The sequence below is a fragment of the Brassica oleracea genome, chromosome C6 (assembly GCF_000695525.1).
Source record: "Brassica oleracea var. oleracea cultivar TO1000 chromosome C6, BOL, whole genome shotgun sequence".
In the NCBI taxonomy this organism is placed as follows: Eukaryota; Viridiplantae; Streptophyta; class Magnoliopsida; order Brassicales; family Brassicaceae; genus Brassica; species Brassica oleracea.
Window position 1 is genome coordinate 22,386,973 of NC_027753.1, and position 18,827 is coordinate 22,405,799.

General features: G+C 38.2%; 5 protein-coding genes across 7 annotated transcripts; 3 read left to right on the forward strand and 2 right to left on the reverse strand.

Moving 5' to 3' along the window:
* The first annotated feature begins 3,929 nt into the window (after nt 1-3,929).
* Nucleotides 3,930-4,634, forward strand: LOC106296877 (calmodulin-like protein 4). Its single transcript, XM_013733117.1, has one exon. The coding sequence runs from the start codon at nt 3,983-3,985 to the stop codon at nt 4,595-4,597; it is 615 nt and encodes a 204-aa protein (XP_013588571.1). The 5' UTR covers nt 3,930-3,982; the 3' UTR covers nt 4,598-4,634.
* A 188-nt stretch (nt 4,635-4,822) lies between these two features.
* LOC106296876 (protein FAR1-RELATED SEQUENCE 6-like) lies at nt 4,823-6,706 on the reverse strand. Of its 3 annotated transcripts, none has more exons than XM_013733115.1 (3): nt 6,439-6,706; nt 5,456-6,015; nt 4,823-5,175 (listed from the first exon to the last, which is right to left on the reverse strand). In XM_013733115.1, coding segments are annotated over exons 1-3 (759 nt in total). In that variant the 5' UTR covers nt 6,440-6,706; the 3' UTR covers nt 4,823-4,977. The 3 variants fall into 3 exon arrangements, with proteins under 3 accessions (XP_013588569.1, XP_013588570.1, XP_013588568.1); XM_013733116.1 differs by lacking the exon at nt 6,439-6,706 and adding an exon at nt 6,131-6,323; XM_013733114.1 differs by lacking the exon at nt 6,439-6,706 and having other exon boundaries at nt 5,456-6,326.
* A 5,336-nt stretch (nt 6,707-12,042) lies between these two features.
* LOC106299149 (probable fructokinase-4) lies at nt 12,043-13,526 on the forward strand. The gene is made up of 4 exons (XM_013735283.1): nt 12,043-12,484; nt 12,675-13,007; nt 13,087-13,203; nt 13,279-13,526. Exons 1-4 carry the CDS (start codon nt 12,083-12,085, stop codon nt 13,405-13,407), a joined length of 981 nt encoding a protein of 326 aa, XP_013590737.1. The 5' UTR covers nt 12,043-12,082; the 3' UTR covers nt 13,408-13,526.
* Nucleotides 13,527-14,096: 570 nt separating this feature from the next.
* Nucleotides 14,097-15,879, forward strand: LOC106300403 (protein YIF1B-A-like). The gene is made up of 5 exons (XM_013736540.1): nt 14,097-14,309; nt 14,677-14,849; nt 14,933-15,031; nt 15,117-15,268; nt 15,360-15,879. Exons 2-5 carry the CDS (start codon nt 14,679-14,681, stop codon nt 15,745-15,747), a joined length of 810 nt encoding a protein of 269 aa, XP_013591994.1. The 5' UTR covers nt 14,097-14,309; nt 14,677-14,678; the 3' UTR covers nt 15,748-15,879.
* On the reverse strand, nt 15,857-17,292 carry LOC106300402 (probable LRR receptor-like serine/threonine-protein kinase At4g36180). Its single transcript, XM_013736539.1, has one exon. It carries the CDS (start codon nt 17,252-17,254, stop codon nt 16,028-16,030), a length of 1,227 nt encoding a protein of 408 aa, XP_013591993.1. The 5' UTR covers nt 17,255-17,292; the 3' UTR covers nt 15,857-16,027.
* Between the last annotated feature and the right edge of the window lie 1,535 nt (nt 17,293-18,827).

Genomic DNA, 18,827 nt, shown 5'->3' on the forward strand with positions numbered 1-18,827 from the left:
ATATATGCCTTATACAAAGTCGAAATTATTAAGAACATGAAAAAAAAAAAAGCCATTAAAACATACTTTAAACCTTATGTAATATCTAAGGTGTTGACTCTTGTCTATTTTTCAGAAATGAAAGAAGACAAGAACCAGCTAGTAGTGGATAGTGGATCAAGTCACACTATATTAAAAGACAAAAGATATTTTGTTAACCTCATTTTAAAGAGTGCCAATATCAAGACTATAGCAGGCACGGCCAGCCTTATTGAAGGCCATGGCCCGGCTCACTTAGTGATGCCTAAAGGCATGCATTTAGAAATTTCTAATGCATTATATTCTCCTAAATCAAAGAGAAATTTGTTAAGTTTCAAAGACATTCGCATGAATGATCTACATGTTGAAACTAGGGGCGAGGGAAAGAAAGAATTCCTCTTGATTTATGAAAATGCCCAAGGCCATAAGAAAGTCCTAGAGACTATCCCTGCTATATCAATAGGCCTCTATTGTGCCAATATAAAATCGAGTGAGGCTAACACTTCAATTCCTAATGAGTTCAGAGAAGCCTTTAAACAATGGCATGAAAGGCTTGGCCATCCTGGCAGATCCATGATGCGCAAAATAATCTCGAGCTCAACTGGCCATTCCTTGAAAGATAGGATAACTATCCCTATGAGCATTACATGTATTCCATGCTCACAAGGAAAATTAATAATAAGGCCATCACCTGGAAAGGTGAGTAAGGAAACATTAAACTTTCTGGAAAGAATACATGTGATATATGTGGACCAATACACCCACCTTGTGGGACATTTCGATATTTTATGGTCCTCATTGACGCATCGACCAGATGGTCGCATGTTTGTCTATTATCATCTAGAAACTTAGCATTGGCAAGACTATTGGCACAGATCATAAGACTGCGAGCCCATTTTCCAGATTTTCCACTAAAGACTATACGTCTTGACAATGCAAGTGAATTCAGTTCTCAAGCTTTTAATGATTACTGTATGTCCATGGGGGTAAGTGTGGAACACTCCGTGGCACATGTACATACACAGAATGGATTGGCCGAATCCTTCATTAAAAGAATCCAGTTGATTGCTCGACCATTACTCATGAGGTCGAAGCTACCAGTATCAGCTTGGGGACATGCGGTATTACATGCTGCTGAATTAATACGCATAAGGCCATCCAGTGAACATAAATATTCTCCATCCCAATTACTCTCGGGTCATGAGCCAGACGTATCCCATATCAAAACATTTGGATGTTCTGTGTACGTCCCTATTGCACCACCACAGAGAACAAAAATGGGACCTCAAAGGAGGATGGGAATATATGTTGGTTTTGATTCTCCAACCATTATTAAATATCTTGAGCCTACTACTGGAGATTTATTTAAGGCCAGATATGCTGATTGTCATTTTGATGAATCAGAGTACCCAACATTAGGGGGAGAAAATAACAAGCTGGGCAAAGAAATTGTATGGAATCAAACATCCTTATCATGGCAAGATCCTCGGACTCAATCATGTGATTTAGAGGTCCAGAAAATAATTCATATGCAAAAGCTAGCTAATCAATTGCCTGATTCCTTTGCTGACCCGAAAAGAGTGACTAAGTCCTATATACCAGCTTGTAATGCACCAATAAGTATTGATGTCCAAGATGGACACAATCAAGTGGCTACAGAGTCTAAAGCACGTCTTAAGCGTGGTAGACCAATTGGTTCCAAAGATAAAAGACCTCGGAAACTAAAGAAAGGTGCAAAAGAAACCGAGGTCATAGATTGTCCAGACAAGGCCGAAATGGCCATGCCTAAGGTACCAACCAATGAGACTCGGGACGCCGAGCCTCATGGTACTGAAGGTGCTAATGATGAGATCTCAATTAATTATTTAATGTCTGGGACAAGATGGAACCGGAAAGATGTTGACATCAATGATATATTTGCATACCAAGTAGCCCTTGATGTTATGGACTTAGATGAGGATCATGAACCCACGTCTATACTAGAGTGCACTCAAAGATCAGATTGGCTCAAATGGAAAGAAGCCATAAACGTGGAGTTAGAATCTTTTAAGAAAAGGAATGTCTTTGGATCGATTATCCGGACACCTTATAATGTTAATCCAGTGGGATATAAGTGGGTATTTGTGAGGAAGAGAAATGAATATGGTGAAATTGTAAGATATAAAGCACGGCTTGTTGCACAAGGATTCTCACAAATACCAGGCATCGATTATGAGGAGACATACTCCCCTGTGGTGGATGCAACTACATTTCGATTTTTAATAAGTCTGGCCATCAAAGAAAATTTGGATATGCGGTTAATGGATGTTGTAACCGCATACCTTTATGGTCCACTGGATAACGAAATATATATATGAGATTACCAGAGGGTGTTGAGCTCAAAGCTAATAAAGGTTCTCGAGAAGAACACTGCATAAGGCTGAACAAATCCTTATATGGACTTAAGCAAAGTGGTCGAATGTGGTATAATCGCTTAAGCGAATACCTTGCCAAAGTTGGCTATAAGAACGACCCTATCAGTCCATGTATCTTTATAAAGAAGTTTGCAAACAAAGGATTTGTTATCATAGCAGTGTATGTTGATGATTTGAACATCATTGGAACCCCTGGGGAAATCGCCCAAACAGTTGAATATCTCAAGAAAGAGTTTGAAATGAAAGACCTAGGTAAAACTAAAGTCTGTTTGGGGTTACAACTTGAGTACATAAAAGGAGGAATCCTTGTGCATCAAAAGGCATATACAGAAAAAGTACTCAAGAGATTTAACATGGACCAGGCTCACCCATTGACCAGCCCAATGGTCGTGAGGTCCCTTGGAGTGGACACTGACCCATTTCGTCCTAAGGACGAGAATGAGAATGTCCTGGGTCCAGAAGTGCCTTACCTCAGTGCCATAGGAGCGTTACTGTATTTGGCTAGCCACACTAGACCAGATATATGTTTTGCCGTGAGTCTCCTAGCCCGTTTTAGTTCATGTCCGACCCAAAGGCACTGGAATGGAATTAAACATATCCTACGTTACCTTCAAGGAACTAAGGATTTGGGTCTATTTTATACCAATGAAACCAAAGATGGTTTAGTAGGCTTTGCTGATGCAGGCTACTTATCTGATCCACACCATGCTCGGTCCCAAACCGGATATGTGTTCACTCATGGTGGTACTGCAATATCATGGTGTTCCATGAAAGAAACTATAGCAGCCACATCATCTAATCACTCAGAAATCTTAGCCATGCATGAGGCAAGTCGTGAGTGTGTATGGTTGAGGTCTATGACTCAACACATCCGATCAGATAGTGGAATGGTCGAGGACAATGGTCCGACCATCATATATGAGGATAATGTAGCCTGCATTGCTCAACTCAAAGATGGGTATATCAAAGGTGACCGAACCAAACATATACTACCCAAGTTTTTCTTCACACATGAGTTGCAGAAAGCAAAGGAGGTCAGCATCACTCAAATCCGGTCAAGTGAGAACTCAGCCGACCTCTTCACCAAATCACTTCCCACCAGCACATTCAGGAAGCTTACGCAGCAGATTGGAATGCGGAGACTCAAGGACCTTCAGTGATGTCCAAATCAGGGGGAGTAATGTGTGTTGTACTCTTTTTCCTGTCCTTGGTTTCCCTTTTTACCACATTGGGTTTTGGGTTTTCCGTGGTCAATATGTAATAAATGTGTAGATTCTCTCCTTGTTGTAAACCCTTATGAACCTCCACTATATATTGATAGTGAGAGCTAATGAGAAAGACACAACTTTCAAAGCAACACTTCTCTCATATTTCTAACAAGAAAGATCTTTTGCCAAATTATTAAATATTAACTACATCTCTATCTCTCTGTCTCTCCAACTGTATAAAAACAACCTTGAGACAATTTTCATTTCAAGTTTCTCTCCAACTGTATAAAAACATCGAAGCTTGGTTTCTTTGTTCTCTCTTCTTTAACAAAGTCAAGAGTTATGGTGAGAGTTTTTCTTCTCTACAACCTCATTAACTCATTTCTTCTGTGTTTGGTTCCCAAGAAGCTTAGAGTTCTCTTCCCTCCTTCTTGGTACATCGACGACAACATCCCACCACCACTTTCAGAACCGGAACCAAAATCTCAGACAAGAACAGACCCAGTGGATCTGAAACAAGTGTTTCAGATGTTCGACAAGAACGGAGACGGCCGCATCACTAAGGAAGAGCTAAATGATTCCTTGGAGAACCTAGGAATCTTCATGCCAGACAAAGATCTGATCCAGATGATCCATAAGATGGATGCAAATGGAGATGGTTGTGTAGACATACACGAGTTTGAATCTCTTTACGGTTCGATTGTTGAAGAGAAAGAGGAAGAGGATATGAGAGATGCGTTCCATGTGTTTGATCAAGACGGTGATGGGTTTATTAGCGTTGAGGAGTTAAAGTCTGTGATGGCTTCCTTGGGACTCAAGCAAGGTAAAACCCTAGAGTGTTGTAAAGAGATGATTATGCAAGTGGATGAAGATGGAGATGGTAGAGTCAATTACAAGGAGTTTCTTCAGATGATGAAAACTGGTGGATTTAACAATAGATCATCATCATCAAATTAGAGCTGGTTTTGATCTTTTTACTCCTATGTAAATAATGTCATGCAATGAATCTTGAACTGAATGGTTAAGAACAATTAGATAAAAAGATATTTGACTTTTCTTACAAGCCAAATAGGTTGAGAATTGGACGAAGATAGGTTAGTTATTGACTTATTGTTAGTAACTATCTAAAGTTAGGGTTCAAGCAAGATAACACCCTAGAGTTATGCCTATGCAGCATCAGAACAAAACTTTGTTGAAGGCGATTGCAAGCTCTTTTGTATTTTGACAAGAAAAATATTTATTAAAAGAGAGGATATAGGGAACACAGAAGAGAAGATCTATCTCCTAAATCAAACTGGTAAAAAATGAACAAGGAAGAACCTGAGACCAAAAATAGACTATACTTGGTTCTGTTGACGATCTCTCTGTTCCAGATCCCTCACATTGTCTACTATGTGTTGGATTCTTTTAGTAAGGCCTTCATTGTGCTGTTCGATATGGTCAAAGAGCATCTCCAGATGCCTTTTGTAAGTAGCGGCTCTCTTTTTCTCTGCAGCTAGCTGCTGCATCAGCTCCTGGATTTTGTCATGCTCATTCTGCAAATGAGGAGACCAAACTCTTTAGAATTTCGTTCCTTTAGCAGTACCAAATGAGAAACAAGCAAACTCAGAATCAAACCATATAGCAACTAATCATGAACCAATGCCACATTGACCGGACAACACAGAAACATCAACAAGAGTGATTGATTCTTTCAGAACATTTAAGGCAGACTTGTAAGAGAATGGCAATAGCTGAATCTAATATATATTACATGTTTGACTTCATTTAGCAAAATATAAAGAATACTGATCAATGAAAAGAGCAAGAACTGACCGGATATTGATCATAGATGCAACCTCTTCGAACCCTTCCAGGCATCAAAGGATGATTATGCTCCTTGACAAACTTTGTGATCACCCATTTACCTGAACTTTCTTTTCTAATCAAGATCATTGCTCTACATCCAACCCTTGTTTCAGCTCTTTGTCTAATAACCTTGTCCCGCTTGTTAGGCAACCTGTACCCTTCCTTGTTACAAACAAGCTGCCTTCCTATGGGAGACCCATCATGCCTTGACCGTGACAGTTTACTAACACGGATGACGAACCCTACTTTTGTAGCGTAAGCATTGTAAAACCCGTGTGCGGCTGCTTCAGATTCAAACTCCTGACCAACAAAAGGCTCATCCGCCATATCTGCAACTTCCAGAGGGATAGAGTCCGGATCTACTTTCTCATCTTGCTCGAGAGTCATTTCTTCACCAGAGTGTTCACCAATCTCGTTATGGTTTTCTTCATCTTGCTCAATCATTGCTTGACCGGAGCTTTCACCCATTTCATTATGTCCCATCATCATCCCAGCAGCAGCATCACCATTATCAATTCTGAAATCCACTGCAAGCAAAAGGAGTTCAAGAAGATGAACACCATTGCAAGTAGCAATCATAAGGTGAGCAAAACACACAGCAGATATCTAGCAAAGAACAAGAACAAGTCTTTATCCTCTTACAAGAAGCCTTTGTGACTGAAACTCTTCCAATTCAAGACATGAAGACAAAGTTCAACTACACAAGTGGTTTCATAACTAGAGCCTACAGACTCCACAACAATACAATAAACAAAGCTTAAATGAAACCCGTAGGCCTAAGCATGAAGCTCTTCAAAGATTCAATCTTTTAGCAATGGAGAGTTGTGTAAATCATCAAAAGGATCGAAAGACTGAGACTTTTAATCTCAATCCAAATCAATATCTCAAATCTGTAATACCCAATTTCAATTAGAGGAACGAAATGACGGTGAATGAATAAAGAATCTTACTTGTAAAGTTTTTTCCGGGGGATTCGCCGGCGGCGGATGTAGATCGGAGGCGGCGGCGATCGAATTAGGTTTTTCGATGGGGGAGAGACAGAGAAGGTGATGGATTACTGGGGACGCAATAAACCTATGACGTGGCGAGAGATGATTGGGTCAATATCGGAGAGAAGTCAACTCACCGTTCATTCTAAGCTTTAGGTTGATCGACTCTATGGTTCCTCCTGTGCGCTTCTCCTCGTCTGATAATTCCTGTTATTCGTTTGGCTTAGTTTTTTTCTTTTTTTCTTTTTTTTTTTTAGATTTTTACAGCGTGATTCTCGCCGACAGACGCACCGGTTAGACCGGTATGTCCATTACTTTTGGTAATTGTACAGATCCACCCTTTTATTATCTCTATTTACAGATTCTTCCTACTAACAATCATTTTATTTCCTAGCCTTCAACTTTTTCTGTATCAACTAGGCCAGTTCTTTTTACTGTTTTGGTGTAATTTTTTCAATATCCAAATTACATAAACATACATGGTTACCAAAGTTAATATGTTTGTTTGATAGGATATGTTTTTTTTTTGTAATATTTCATTGATAATTTTTTTTTTGTAATTTTGTTCTGTAATATTTCATTGATAATTCATGACGAAAGTCATTTATTTGTTGCTTTTAAATACCACTAGGGTCTTTCCCGGACTACGCCCGGGTTTCTTCTTATAATTTATAATTAATTTTAACTTGTATTTTTTTGTGTAAACATATATATTATATCTACTAAAAATATAATATACACACATTAATTTTTTTATTATTATTATTTATTATTTTATCCAACGAATTTCGAAATGAATAACTCATGGGTTAATTGGTAATGAAGGTAGATATGTTTTGGACAGCTATTTTCTTTCTAAAGCCTTTTTTTAAATCAACTTTTCTATAGAGTTTATTTCGTGATTTGAAAATAAATTTATAGCAAAACAACTAAAACAAAAGAAAAAAAAATCCAAGGTCTATTTTCTAAAGTAAGAAAAAACTAAAACTACAGAATAGCAATCAATCCCTCACTCTTTGTTGTTTATTTATTATTAAAACTAATTGAAAATGATGAGTAGCCAATATTCTTAAATTTTAGCTAAAATGTATTGTTTCATATAAAACAATTGTTAAATCCACAATTGATTTAAAACTTTGTTATATCTTTAGAATTATTGATTTTACTTTTTCAATTTCTACGCTCTCTACAAAGAAAATATAAACTGACATATAAACGGGTTTTTACATTGTTTATTTCAAAAGATAAATAATTCTGTCTGTATGATTAATTTACGGCTACACAATTTTGATTTGATACACTAACCAAAATTCTTTAATTAAGGAGATTAAAAACGATTTTTTTTACCTGAAGGCTAAGAATAGTTTTCCGATCAAATTTCAACGGAATTAAGAGAAATAAAATTGTTTTGCATGATTTCTTATTAAAATAGATGATTTAAATTGGTTATTTTTAACAAAACGAAACTATTTTATGATAAAGAATAAATTGAATAAAAATATCAAATGACAAAATGCTATGAAAATAAAACATAAACCAAAATAATCCAAAGAATTTTTTTTTTTTTTTAAAACCACCACCCAGAAATTGATTTTTAAATTGTATAAACCGGACCATCACCCTGTCGATTGGGAAACACTGCCTCTTCTCAAGCACTACAGACACATATATTATACTCAAAACTTAGGAGTATAATATGGGAGTTGTGATGCCATGCAAGTGCATATAGTTATGCAATGAGCATGCCAGAAAGCATGTTAAAAAAAAGCAAATTTTATTCTTAAAAACAAACTGTGTTCTAAACAAAATTCTTAAAAACAAACTCTTGTTAGTGTGCGTTAATGTGAATAGCTATACTGTATATGTTTTCATCTTCTGGTATTGAAAATAATGTCTCAACCTCTTTGTCACTCTTCAAATTGAAAACTATTTCTTTATGAACTGGTTTTCATTCAAATTGCATGAAAAAAACATAGTAGACATAGTAGTGGGGCTCTAAACCGAGCTTGGAAGGTGTACGTTCAAGCAAGAATTAGACCATAATTTCTCTCAAACTTGTCTAGATCTTCCCTCATGCGCAACCTCCTGGGCGCCTTGTTCCAAAACTTGGGCCTCTACAATATCTGTGTGATATATACCTGAACAAAGTGCCAGAGGTCAAAGGAAGAAGCGTTCGAACCATCCATTTCCTTTACTTTGATGAATAAGCTCTGAGCTTGCGGCCATAGATTCTCTCTATGACCCATGAGAAGTCCATGAACAACACCATACACCTGATTGTCAAACAGCCTGCACTGATGCATCTTCAAATTAGAAGTACTATCGGAAAAAAAACATGTCAACAAAAATAAGAATCATATCTATCCTAACAATAACAACTGGGCCTTATCTTTCACTCGTTAAACTTCAAGTAGAGGATTCAAAAGAGGGAAAAACCACTTGCAAGCGTTCAGAACGCTGAAAACGTAACTACCGCTGATTCATCCCATTCCTTTCTTCCAATCTAAATCTCAGAAACCAATTAAGTAAACGATAGACAACAATATTGTCTGAGGAAAACCAAAAGCAAAAAAAAAAAAGAAGAAGAAAGTAAACAAAATACCTTTGATTCAGATCTGAGCTCGATAATCCCTCTAGAAAATGCATTGCAAATTTCCGGAACCACATTACCAAAGAACACACGTAGTGAGAGGCGCTTTCTCTTCTGAATTCTTGTAAGCCATTGATTGCTTGTAAAGGTCTGTTTTCGCACATCAAAACAATGAAAGAATATCTGAATATATTAAATTTCCTCACATCAAATGTGAGGTTCCAAAATAATTTGGCGGAAGATATAAGAGTCAGCATATCAGCAACTTTGAAACCGGCTGCCAAGGCACGTGCAAATAACATTCTTTGTTCTTTCTGCAACACTGTCTTTCTTGTCTCCATCACTTTCATGTCTTGAATTCTGAAAAACGTTTCCATATTACCAATCAGTTACTTAAATACTCACTTTCTTAAGCAAATAGAAAAGAAATATCTTTCATGCGAAGGGGTAACATCGTAGAGGACAATAGCCTGCTATCTGATCCACATTCTCAAATATTGGTTAAACTGTAAGTCTGTAAGATCAAAGGGCCAAGAGGCAAACAACATCTTAATGACTGGCATATAGGAAATGTCGGCATCATTAAAACATACCTTCTGTACTCTTTGATCCTTTTGTCGTTGATCATCATCCGCCGACTGATACAATCCAACGTTAAAACTGTCAACTCACCGAAAAAATTGTATATAAAAATAAAAGCCTACTTACAACACTTATTGCCACTTCACAGTTGTTTTGGATACCAAATTCTTCCTTGATCTGCATTATCTCAGTTTTCATAGTGTAAACACGTGCTAGGACATCCAAGTTCCTCACTAATAGAACAAACCTAGCTATAACAAAGAAGAAAAGGAGTCTTGATTTCAATCCACATGTCGTTTAAATATACTGAATATGTATTAAGCCATTCAACAATTAGTTTAATTAACCAAGATGCACTGTCACATTCCTCGGGCAAGAGAATAATTGAGTTGCCACCTTATTTAAATTGATCGTGTGATGTCTACATCGAGTGAGCAAGGAAAGGATCCAGAAACCCTGAAGCTATTTTCTCAATTTTTCTATTAGGTGTTACCAACAGATCACACCTGATTCATTTCGAGATAAAAATTAAGACTTTACCGTTTCTAACACAAAGCTTAACTAAACATTATGGATCAATCACCATTCAAATGGATTTTGATCTTATCAAAGAGCCCTAAAATGCAATCTCTAGACTTTCACATGACAATAAAATTTACGGTTTCGAACACAAAGGTTAGCATCTTATGGTCTTAACTAAACATTTTAGATCAATTAAAGAATAAAGAGAAAGGTTATGTTCCCCGGCTCAAGTGTGAAACGCAACCCGTTAAAGCCGAGACAGAAGTTTCATCGCAAATCTTGAAACTTATCAGATTACAGATCATGGAAAGAAGAAAGAAAAACATATTGCATAAAATCTAAACTAATAGTGGAGAAAAAGGGAATCAGAGCAACAAAACGGATATACATACGTGATTTGAGCCGCCAGCGAGTAAAAAACAACAGCATTAAGGTGGATGTTCGACATCAGAGAGTGATTTTGACCAAATTGGATTGAAGCCTTGAGTTAAATGATTGAAGAACTAAACGAAGGTTATGGTAACCCAATAAGCAAGCCCTTTCGCCGTGTTTCTAGCCTCACAGAAGTAGATTAAACGGGGTCTCACCTCTGATTCCAGTAAGCAGGGAGAGACGTCGCAAAAAACAATTGAGCCACTGGAGACTTCTCGTTGATTCAACCGATTTCATCGCCATTCCTGATAGTGGTGCTATTGTTCGGAGGATGAGTTTATATAAGGTGACAAACAAAAGGATTTGGAACTATTGATCTTCCTATTAAAGAAGTAAAGAAACAATTTTAATGAGAAAGAGTGATTGGAAGCCGACTTTACTCTAGAGAAACGAAGAGGTTGAAGAAACTGATGGATTGCTCCGAAGAAGATGTAGTGGAGTCGTCAGCCTAATTAATTGGGCCAAAGACTGTGAAAAACATGGGCCGAATACAATATATAAGAATTCATGGCGGGTGGTATTTTTAGTGGACTAAAATGAAATGTGATATGGCACATTGGTGCTCTGTGATTGGATGATTATTTTGAGGACGTGGACACTCTCTAAATACTTCATATTCTTCTTTTAGTATAGTGTTAGATACAAAGAATATGGTGATGTTGATTTTACAAGACAGCTCATAATAATGTAAAATATTGTCAAGCGTAGATTTTTTAAGATGATATATTCTCATAAGATGTTGAAAATTATCTACACCCTCTTTGTATATATCAGTAGATACGTTTCCTTTGGGTCTTATCCGTTACTTAGCATTTACCAATTAGTTTGACTGTTTATGAACTTTAACGTCTAAAGGATGAAGAATCCGTTGATTAATGACAAATACAACAATATTTATTACTTGGGAAATAGGAAATCAAATAGTTAGCAATTCCAAAAATAAAAAAGGATAACTGGATAAGGATCATATATTTATATCAAACCAAATCCCGTTTCTAAAATTTATAAAAATCGCACATTAATACTTTGATTTTTTTTTTTTTTTTGAAATTCACATGAGATAATATCCACTTAAATGTGTTTAATAGAGGAAAGTAATCCTAAAAATGAAATAATCGGCGTTAAAAGAGGGTAAGATATCTTTATCCAACAATGGATAAGTAAATATACCCTAATAGTAAACCTTGTGAAACACGTAACGCTGGTCCGAAGCACCAATCACTGATCTCACAAGGTCATAATATTATGCAACGGACCAATCGAATATTTCGATATTAATTACTTACCAAATACGTTTTCCGGTAATGCGGATAATAACAATTTTAAAATAGATAAATCTTTTAAATTTTCATTTAAATTAATTAAACCAAATGATCCTAACACTTGTATATAAACCCTCGACTCGATCCTCCGTTCTCCAAACACTTCTCATATCCAAAACTAATCTCTACCGTCAGATAAAACACACCCCGACCACAAATGGCAGCATCCAACGGCGAGAAAAGCTTGATCGTGAGCTTCGGTGAGATGCTCATCGACTTCGTTCCCACCGTCTCCGGCGTCTCACTCGCCGAGGCTCCTGGCTTCATCAAGGCCCCCGGTGGCGCACCTGCCAACGTCGCTATTGCCGTTTCTCGTCTCGGTGGTCGCGCTGCTTTTGTTGGAAAGCTCGGTGACGACGAGTTCGGTCACATGCTCGCCGGAATCTTGAAACAAAACGGTGTCTCCGCCGAAGGAATCAACTTTGACACCGGAGCTAGGACGGCACTCGCGTTCGTGACCTTAAGATCCGATGGCGAACGTGAGTTCATGTTTTACCGGAACCCTAGCGCCGATATGCTCCTCCGTCCCGATGAGCTTAATCTCGATCTCATCAAATCTGTACGTTACGTTGACTTTTAAGTAACTATTGTATGTAACGGTTGTTGATAGACCTAACGTGGAGGACAAGTTAGGTTAGTAAAGTGCTCTGTTTTGTTTTGGTTTTGTAACGGTTCTTGATAAATCTAACGTGGAGTTCAAGCTAGGTTGAAGAAGTGCTCTGATTTGTATTGTTTTTTTTTTTTGACAGGCTAAGGTGTTTCACTATGGATCAATAAGCCTCATCGTTGAGCCATGTAGATCTGCTCACCTGAAGGCTATGGAAGTGGCTAAAGAAGCTGGTGCGTTGCTCTCTTACGACCCAAACTTGAGGCTGCCTTTGTGGCCCTCGAAGGAGGAGGCTAAGAAGCAGATTCTTAGCATCTGGGACAAAGCTGAAGTGATCAAAGTCAGTGATGATGAGCTTATGTTTTTGACTGGATCTGATAACGTTGATGATGAGACAGCTTTGTCTCTGTGGCATGATAACTTGAAACTTCTCTTGGTCACTTTGGGTGAAAAGGGTTGTAAATATTACACCAAGGTAAATGTTTTTTTTTTAAGTTTCATGTCTTACTTAATAGTGTAACTTAAGCTGTGTTCTTGTGCTTGTGTGGTTACAGAGCTTCCATGGATCTGTTGATCCTTTCCATGTTAACACAGTGGATACAACTGGTGCTGGTGATTCATTTGTTGGTGCCTTGCTTAGCAACATTGTTGATGACCGTACTATTCTCGAGGTAACATATCAGATCAGTCTATGCGCTTTCTGAATCTTTGTGTTGATTATTGACCGTGTTCTTTCTTAACTACAGGAGGAAGCTCGTCTAAGAGAAGTGCTTAGGTTTGCTAATGCATGTGGAGCCATTACAACTACCAAGAAAGGAGCTATACCAGCTCTACCTACAGTGTCTGAGGTTCAGACTCTCCTCAATGGAAACTGATCTACAAGTCTCGGTTTTGAATTTCACATTTCACATTTTACTTTTGCTTTTTGCTTTGGTTTGGTGTTCAGACAACTGTTTGATCCTGGTATCGACCTTTTTTTATTCAACTGTCTTGTATTTTGTGTCACCTTAATTAATAAGAACTCGTTACCAAGTTTAATAGTGAAACTTGCAATAAATTGAAAGCCTAAAGAACAATAAATTGCTTGAGGATAACATTCAGAAACTTGCAAGTTCAGTGATCCACAAATGTATTTTTGCATTCTGCCCACACCTCGAACCCATCCTCTCCAGAAATGTGTCAGCAAAGTCATTCTTACCTGGTTAGCTATTCTAAATGAAAGCCTTCTTCGTTGGAACCGTTCCTTTAAGATCTTTGAGTTTAGACATGACAACAATGCTCAAAAAGCTAGAGTTTCATAGATATACAACAGCTAACCTTTGTACTAGAACTTTGAAGATACGGACAGGCTTGGTTGAGAGGTTGTAAATTGCATATTCTATGTGATATATGCCGAATAGTCCAGGAGCCATATCACCAAACTTCATGGCTTGATAACATAGTATATATTTTATTTGGAAACGTCACAATACAAACCCTGAACTTTGGAGGTCTTACATAAATAACCCTGAACTTTCGAGTATTCATATAAATCCAATTTTCTTATATACGTGTCGAGCATGTATTGGTTCGGTGATGAAACAGAGCAACCTATGCTCGCTCACACGTGCGAACAAAAGGCTTTCACACGGGCCCTCGCTTCCGTTATTTTCCAGACTCTCCACCTTGGATCTATAGATCTTCTTCTTCACCACCGGAGAGCTTAGCCGTCGCACTGAATCAAATCAACCGAGAAAGCAATCTCTAGATCTGTCGTCTCCTTCACATCTTCTTCCAGGTCTGCCTTCGTATTCGCTATCACCAATTGCTAATTGATGTTCCTTGTTTGCCTTGTATGTGTTTTCTAGCGATCTCTTGTTTGGGTAAAAGCTTTGTCCATGGCCGAGATCTGGGTTTCTACCATGTTTAGTTGCTTAGTGATTTCTTCTTCAAAGGCTCAGACTTTATTCAGTAACTATAGAAAACAGAATCGATGTTGTTTTGGTTGAGCAATAGATAGAAAGGAAGGTCATGTTTGTTGTTCATGGTGATTTGATGATTGGATTGTTAAAACAAGAATCATATGGAAAGAATGTTTTGTTCTTTGTGCATATGAGCTTTTCAATTAGTTAGATTACCTAATTGGTTTTGTGTTGAATTGGCAGAGATGTATAATAACATGGGACCTCAGCCTGGGATGCCTATGCCTCAGGCAGTTCCTCAGCCTAACCCCTTTGGGAATGCCTTCTCTGGTCCTGGCTCTGGACTTATCAGAAGTGGCTTGGGAGCTTATGGGGAGAAGATTTTCGGATCCAGCTCTGAGTATGTGCAGAGCAACGTAAGTCAAAACCTGTGTCTCTAGCTTGTTTCTTTCACATGCTTGGCGTTTCATTTGTTTTAACGTTAGTGTGATATAAACAGATAACTCGTTACTTCTCCGATCCTCAATACTATTTTCAAGTGAATGACCAATATGTGAGGAACAAGTTGAAGATTGTTCTGCTTCCTTTCCTTCACAGGGTAAGAGGAAGGCTTACTTTGTTTTGCTGTACTCTTTCTTTTCTTTTTTTGTTCTGTCTCTAATCAGTCTTGCTGCAACACTCAGGGACACTGGACTAGAATCTCAGAGCCAGTTGGGGGTAGGCTTTCATACAAGCCCCCGATATATGATATTAATGCACCAGACTTATACATTCCGCTTATGGCATTCGGCACATACGTTGTTCTTGCTGGTTTGTCTCTAGGACTCTATGGGAAGTAAGTTCTTTATCTATTCGTTTATATGTCTTTTAGACTGCATTTTTGTTTTCAATATTTTTGATTCTTGTCGTGATTCTGGATTCTCTAGGTTTTCTCCGGAAGCTCTGAACTGGCTTTTTGTGAAAGGAATGGTTGGCTGGTTCTTGCAAGTCATGCTGCTGAAGATAACATTGCTTTCATTGGGTAGCGGCGAAGCACCCCTCTTGGATATCGTGGCGTATGCTGGCTATACTTTCACGGGTCTCTGCTTAGCTGTTCTTGGCAAGATCATCTGGGGATACTCTTACTATGCTCTCCTTCCGTGGACCTGCTTGTGCAGCGGGGTTTTCCTAGTGAAGACGATGAAGCGAGTTCTCTTTGCGGAAGCTAGGAGTTCTGACTCGAGCAGGCATCACTACCTCTTGATCTTTGTAGCGTTAGCTCAGTTTCCTCTTTTGATCTGGCTTGGTAACATTAGTGTCAATTGGCTCTTTTGAATTGCATTATGTTTAAGATGTTGTGAAAAGAAACACCTCTGATGTTATGTTAGCAGAATTTAAGTTTTTATTTATTTCTTGGTTTAGACTTTTGTCAAACATAAATATATGATGAAAGAAAAGTGTTATCTCGAGTACACATCTCTTTTTTATCGTTTGTTTTGAATGTCAGTTTCTTGACTACATTTTCTACCATTATTATTTAAAAGCATAAAAGGACATGAACTTAACTCTGGTGATCATGCTTTCTTTTAGAAACTGCTTCCCATGTGGATGTTCTCTACTTTAAGCCCTCTTCCTGCATTGCATTGGTGCATTGTGATTTTGGCTTCTGTACTCCTTGGCAGATTGTAACATTCTTAGGACATTGCAGACAGTTATTAGAAAGGCTTCCTCTGATCTGCTTGGAGATTCTCTGAAACTCCACAGGAAGTGTACCTGTGAGATAGTTGTTCTCCAAGTACAAGCTTCTCCATGAATTCTCAAGTCTTTTCCCATAGATCCTTGGAATATCTCCTGAGAACATGTTGCTCCGTAGATTGATGTCCTTCAAGTTTCCATAAGTAGCCAGGTTCAGTGGAAGGGGGCCCTGTAAATGGTTTCCTTCAGCGTCGAGGATGCGCAGGTGTGTTTCCATGCCTATAACCTGAATAACCTCTATGGATATGAACTGGTTAAAAGACACATTGATGCGTGAAATCTCTGGAAACGTTAAGATCTCATGGCCGATGGTGCCTGAGAATCTGTTCTGGCTCACGTCTAATGACACAAGATGTTTTAGCCTATGCAAAGGTGATATACGTCCTGCAAGGCTGTTGTAACAGAGAGATAGAGTTCTGAGACTCGTGGGAAGCTTAGGAAGCATTCCGAAAAGATGGTTGTTACCGAGTTCTAACACTTGTAGCTTCCACAAGCCGTTGAGAGCAGGTATTCTTCCGTCTATATGGTTGTTTGATAGGATCAGGTGAGTCAAACTTCTCAAGCCTGAGATCCTGGGAGGTATCTCACCAGCGATACTGTTCTTGGACAGGTCTATGGTCTTAAGCTCCTTGAGCTTGGTGATTCCAGGGGTTATATCTCCGGTAAAGAAGTTTCCGGAGAGAGAGAGCTTGGTGAGTTTCCTGAGCTGGAAGACAGTTTCTGGTATTGGACCGCGGAACCTGTTGTTGTTGAGGCTAAGTACAGTGAGCTCGGTGAGGTTCCCTATTGCCTCAGAGAGGAAACCGTCATAACCATCATCGTCAAGGTCGATCTCTGTTACTCTGCTGGTCGTGTTCTCAAGAGTGAAAGAACACATGACTCCCAAGAACGTCCCTGAGCCTTCACAAGGGTCTTCAGAGAAGTCCCATGTGCTGAGGTAAGAGGATGGGGAGATGGAACTTGGATCAATGCTGCGTATGATAGACTCTAGAGCTTGAATGTCAGATCGAAGAGTGGCTGAGAGAACTGATGAAGGGACAACAAGTAGTAAGAACAAGGACATGAGTAGTAAGGAAGATGAAGCCATTGTTATGGTTCTTCTTTAGCATGAATGAATGATGTGGAACCTTTTCTTTTTAAGAGAGTGTTCTTGTAAGAAGAATGTCGTCGTGCTGAACCTAAGTGGGACCTAACATGCTTCAAAGGTTTTTGGGTACGTTGTTGGTGAGATTCACATCTTTGTTGTGATATTAATAATTTACATCAAACCAAATATTGACCGACCTCAAAAATTAGTTTGAGATAATCACAAAAGCTATCTTGAAATTTAAATCATTATCATCAAACCGCATATTCATCAAAGTTTCAAGAAAAAAAATGCATATAAAACAGAATTTATTTGAATTACTACAAAAAATTTAATCTGTGTGATGTTTAATTAAAACTATTTTAATGAAAATGGGAAAGTAATCTATATTATAATGATTGAGTTTTTGCTCTCTCCTTAGACCGTCACGTCAGCGTTTTGTGGGTCCCACTTTTAAAACGTGTAAAAAAATATCAAGCACATGGTTCGAACCCGTGTTATTGAGATATAAACACCATCATTTATACCACCAAACTAAACGATACTTTGTATATTGATGGCCGAAACTAATATATATTTATGAAGGTCGGAAATCCTTGCTTCTTCGGTTTTTTCTGTGGGCCGGACCTACAAGTGTATTATGAGTTTCATTTTTAAATGAAATTCATCACGTTATATGAAAAAAAAACAATTATAGTTTTCTCATATTGTAAACAGTCTTTGTTTAACATGAGTTAGGGTTCTTTTCATCATTGTCTTAGACAAGTCTGAGTTACAGAGTTGCGGCGTGTGTCTGTTCGTAATCTATTTTTTTACTGGGGAACTCTTCATCTTCCCATCTTAAATCGCTTGATCATAAATGTTCTTGATTTGTAGTCCTTCTCGAAACCCTATATATATGATTCTCATCTTTGATGAACCCAATTTGCATCTCCACAAAACTCATTGATTCCTCTTAGCTTTAACCAACTTCTAGAAAATCTCTTTCTGCCTCTCCAGTTCCTAAAATCGGCATCCCCGGCGTCCGTCACTCAACCTTCGAATCTCTCCGTCTTAGTCGTAGTAGCCAGAGCATAGCCCTAACCTCCTCGCTTCTGGGATTCCCTGAATTTCAAGAAAGACAGTGAGTTTATGGGAATCACGGTTCTCTTCCTTGATGAAAAGGTAAGTTAATCTTCGATTTATCACACTTATTCAATATAATTGTTTTTAATTGATTTCTTGATTCTTTGTTGAATAATATTATTTGCAGATTCCTGATTCATGAGTTTATTCCCGCCGGACGTGCTAATCATTACATGTCATCTTTGAAAGCCGGTTCCATTGTGAAAATCGATCGTTTTGAGGTTGTTAGGTGCTCAAGCATGTACAAGATAACTGATCATCTGTTCCTCATTCGTTTCACCTCACCAACTATTAATGATGAAGTCATCACAGGTGCTCCTGAGATCAATTTCCAGTCATAACTAGACTGTTCGACAATTTCCAAGTGATTGCGAACACAAACCTAGAACTCCAAGGTATATTATCATATTGCATCTGGGTTTATATTATGTTTCGATATCATAACTGA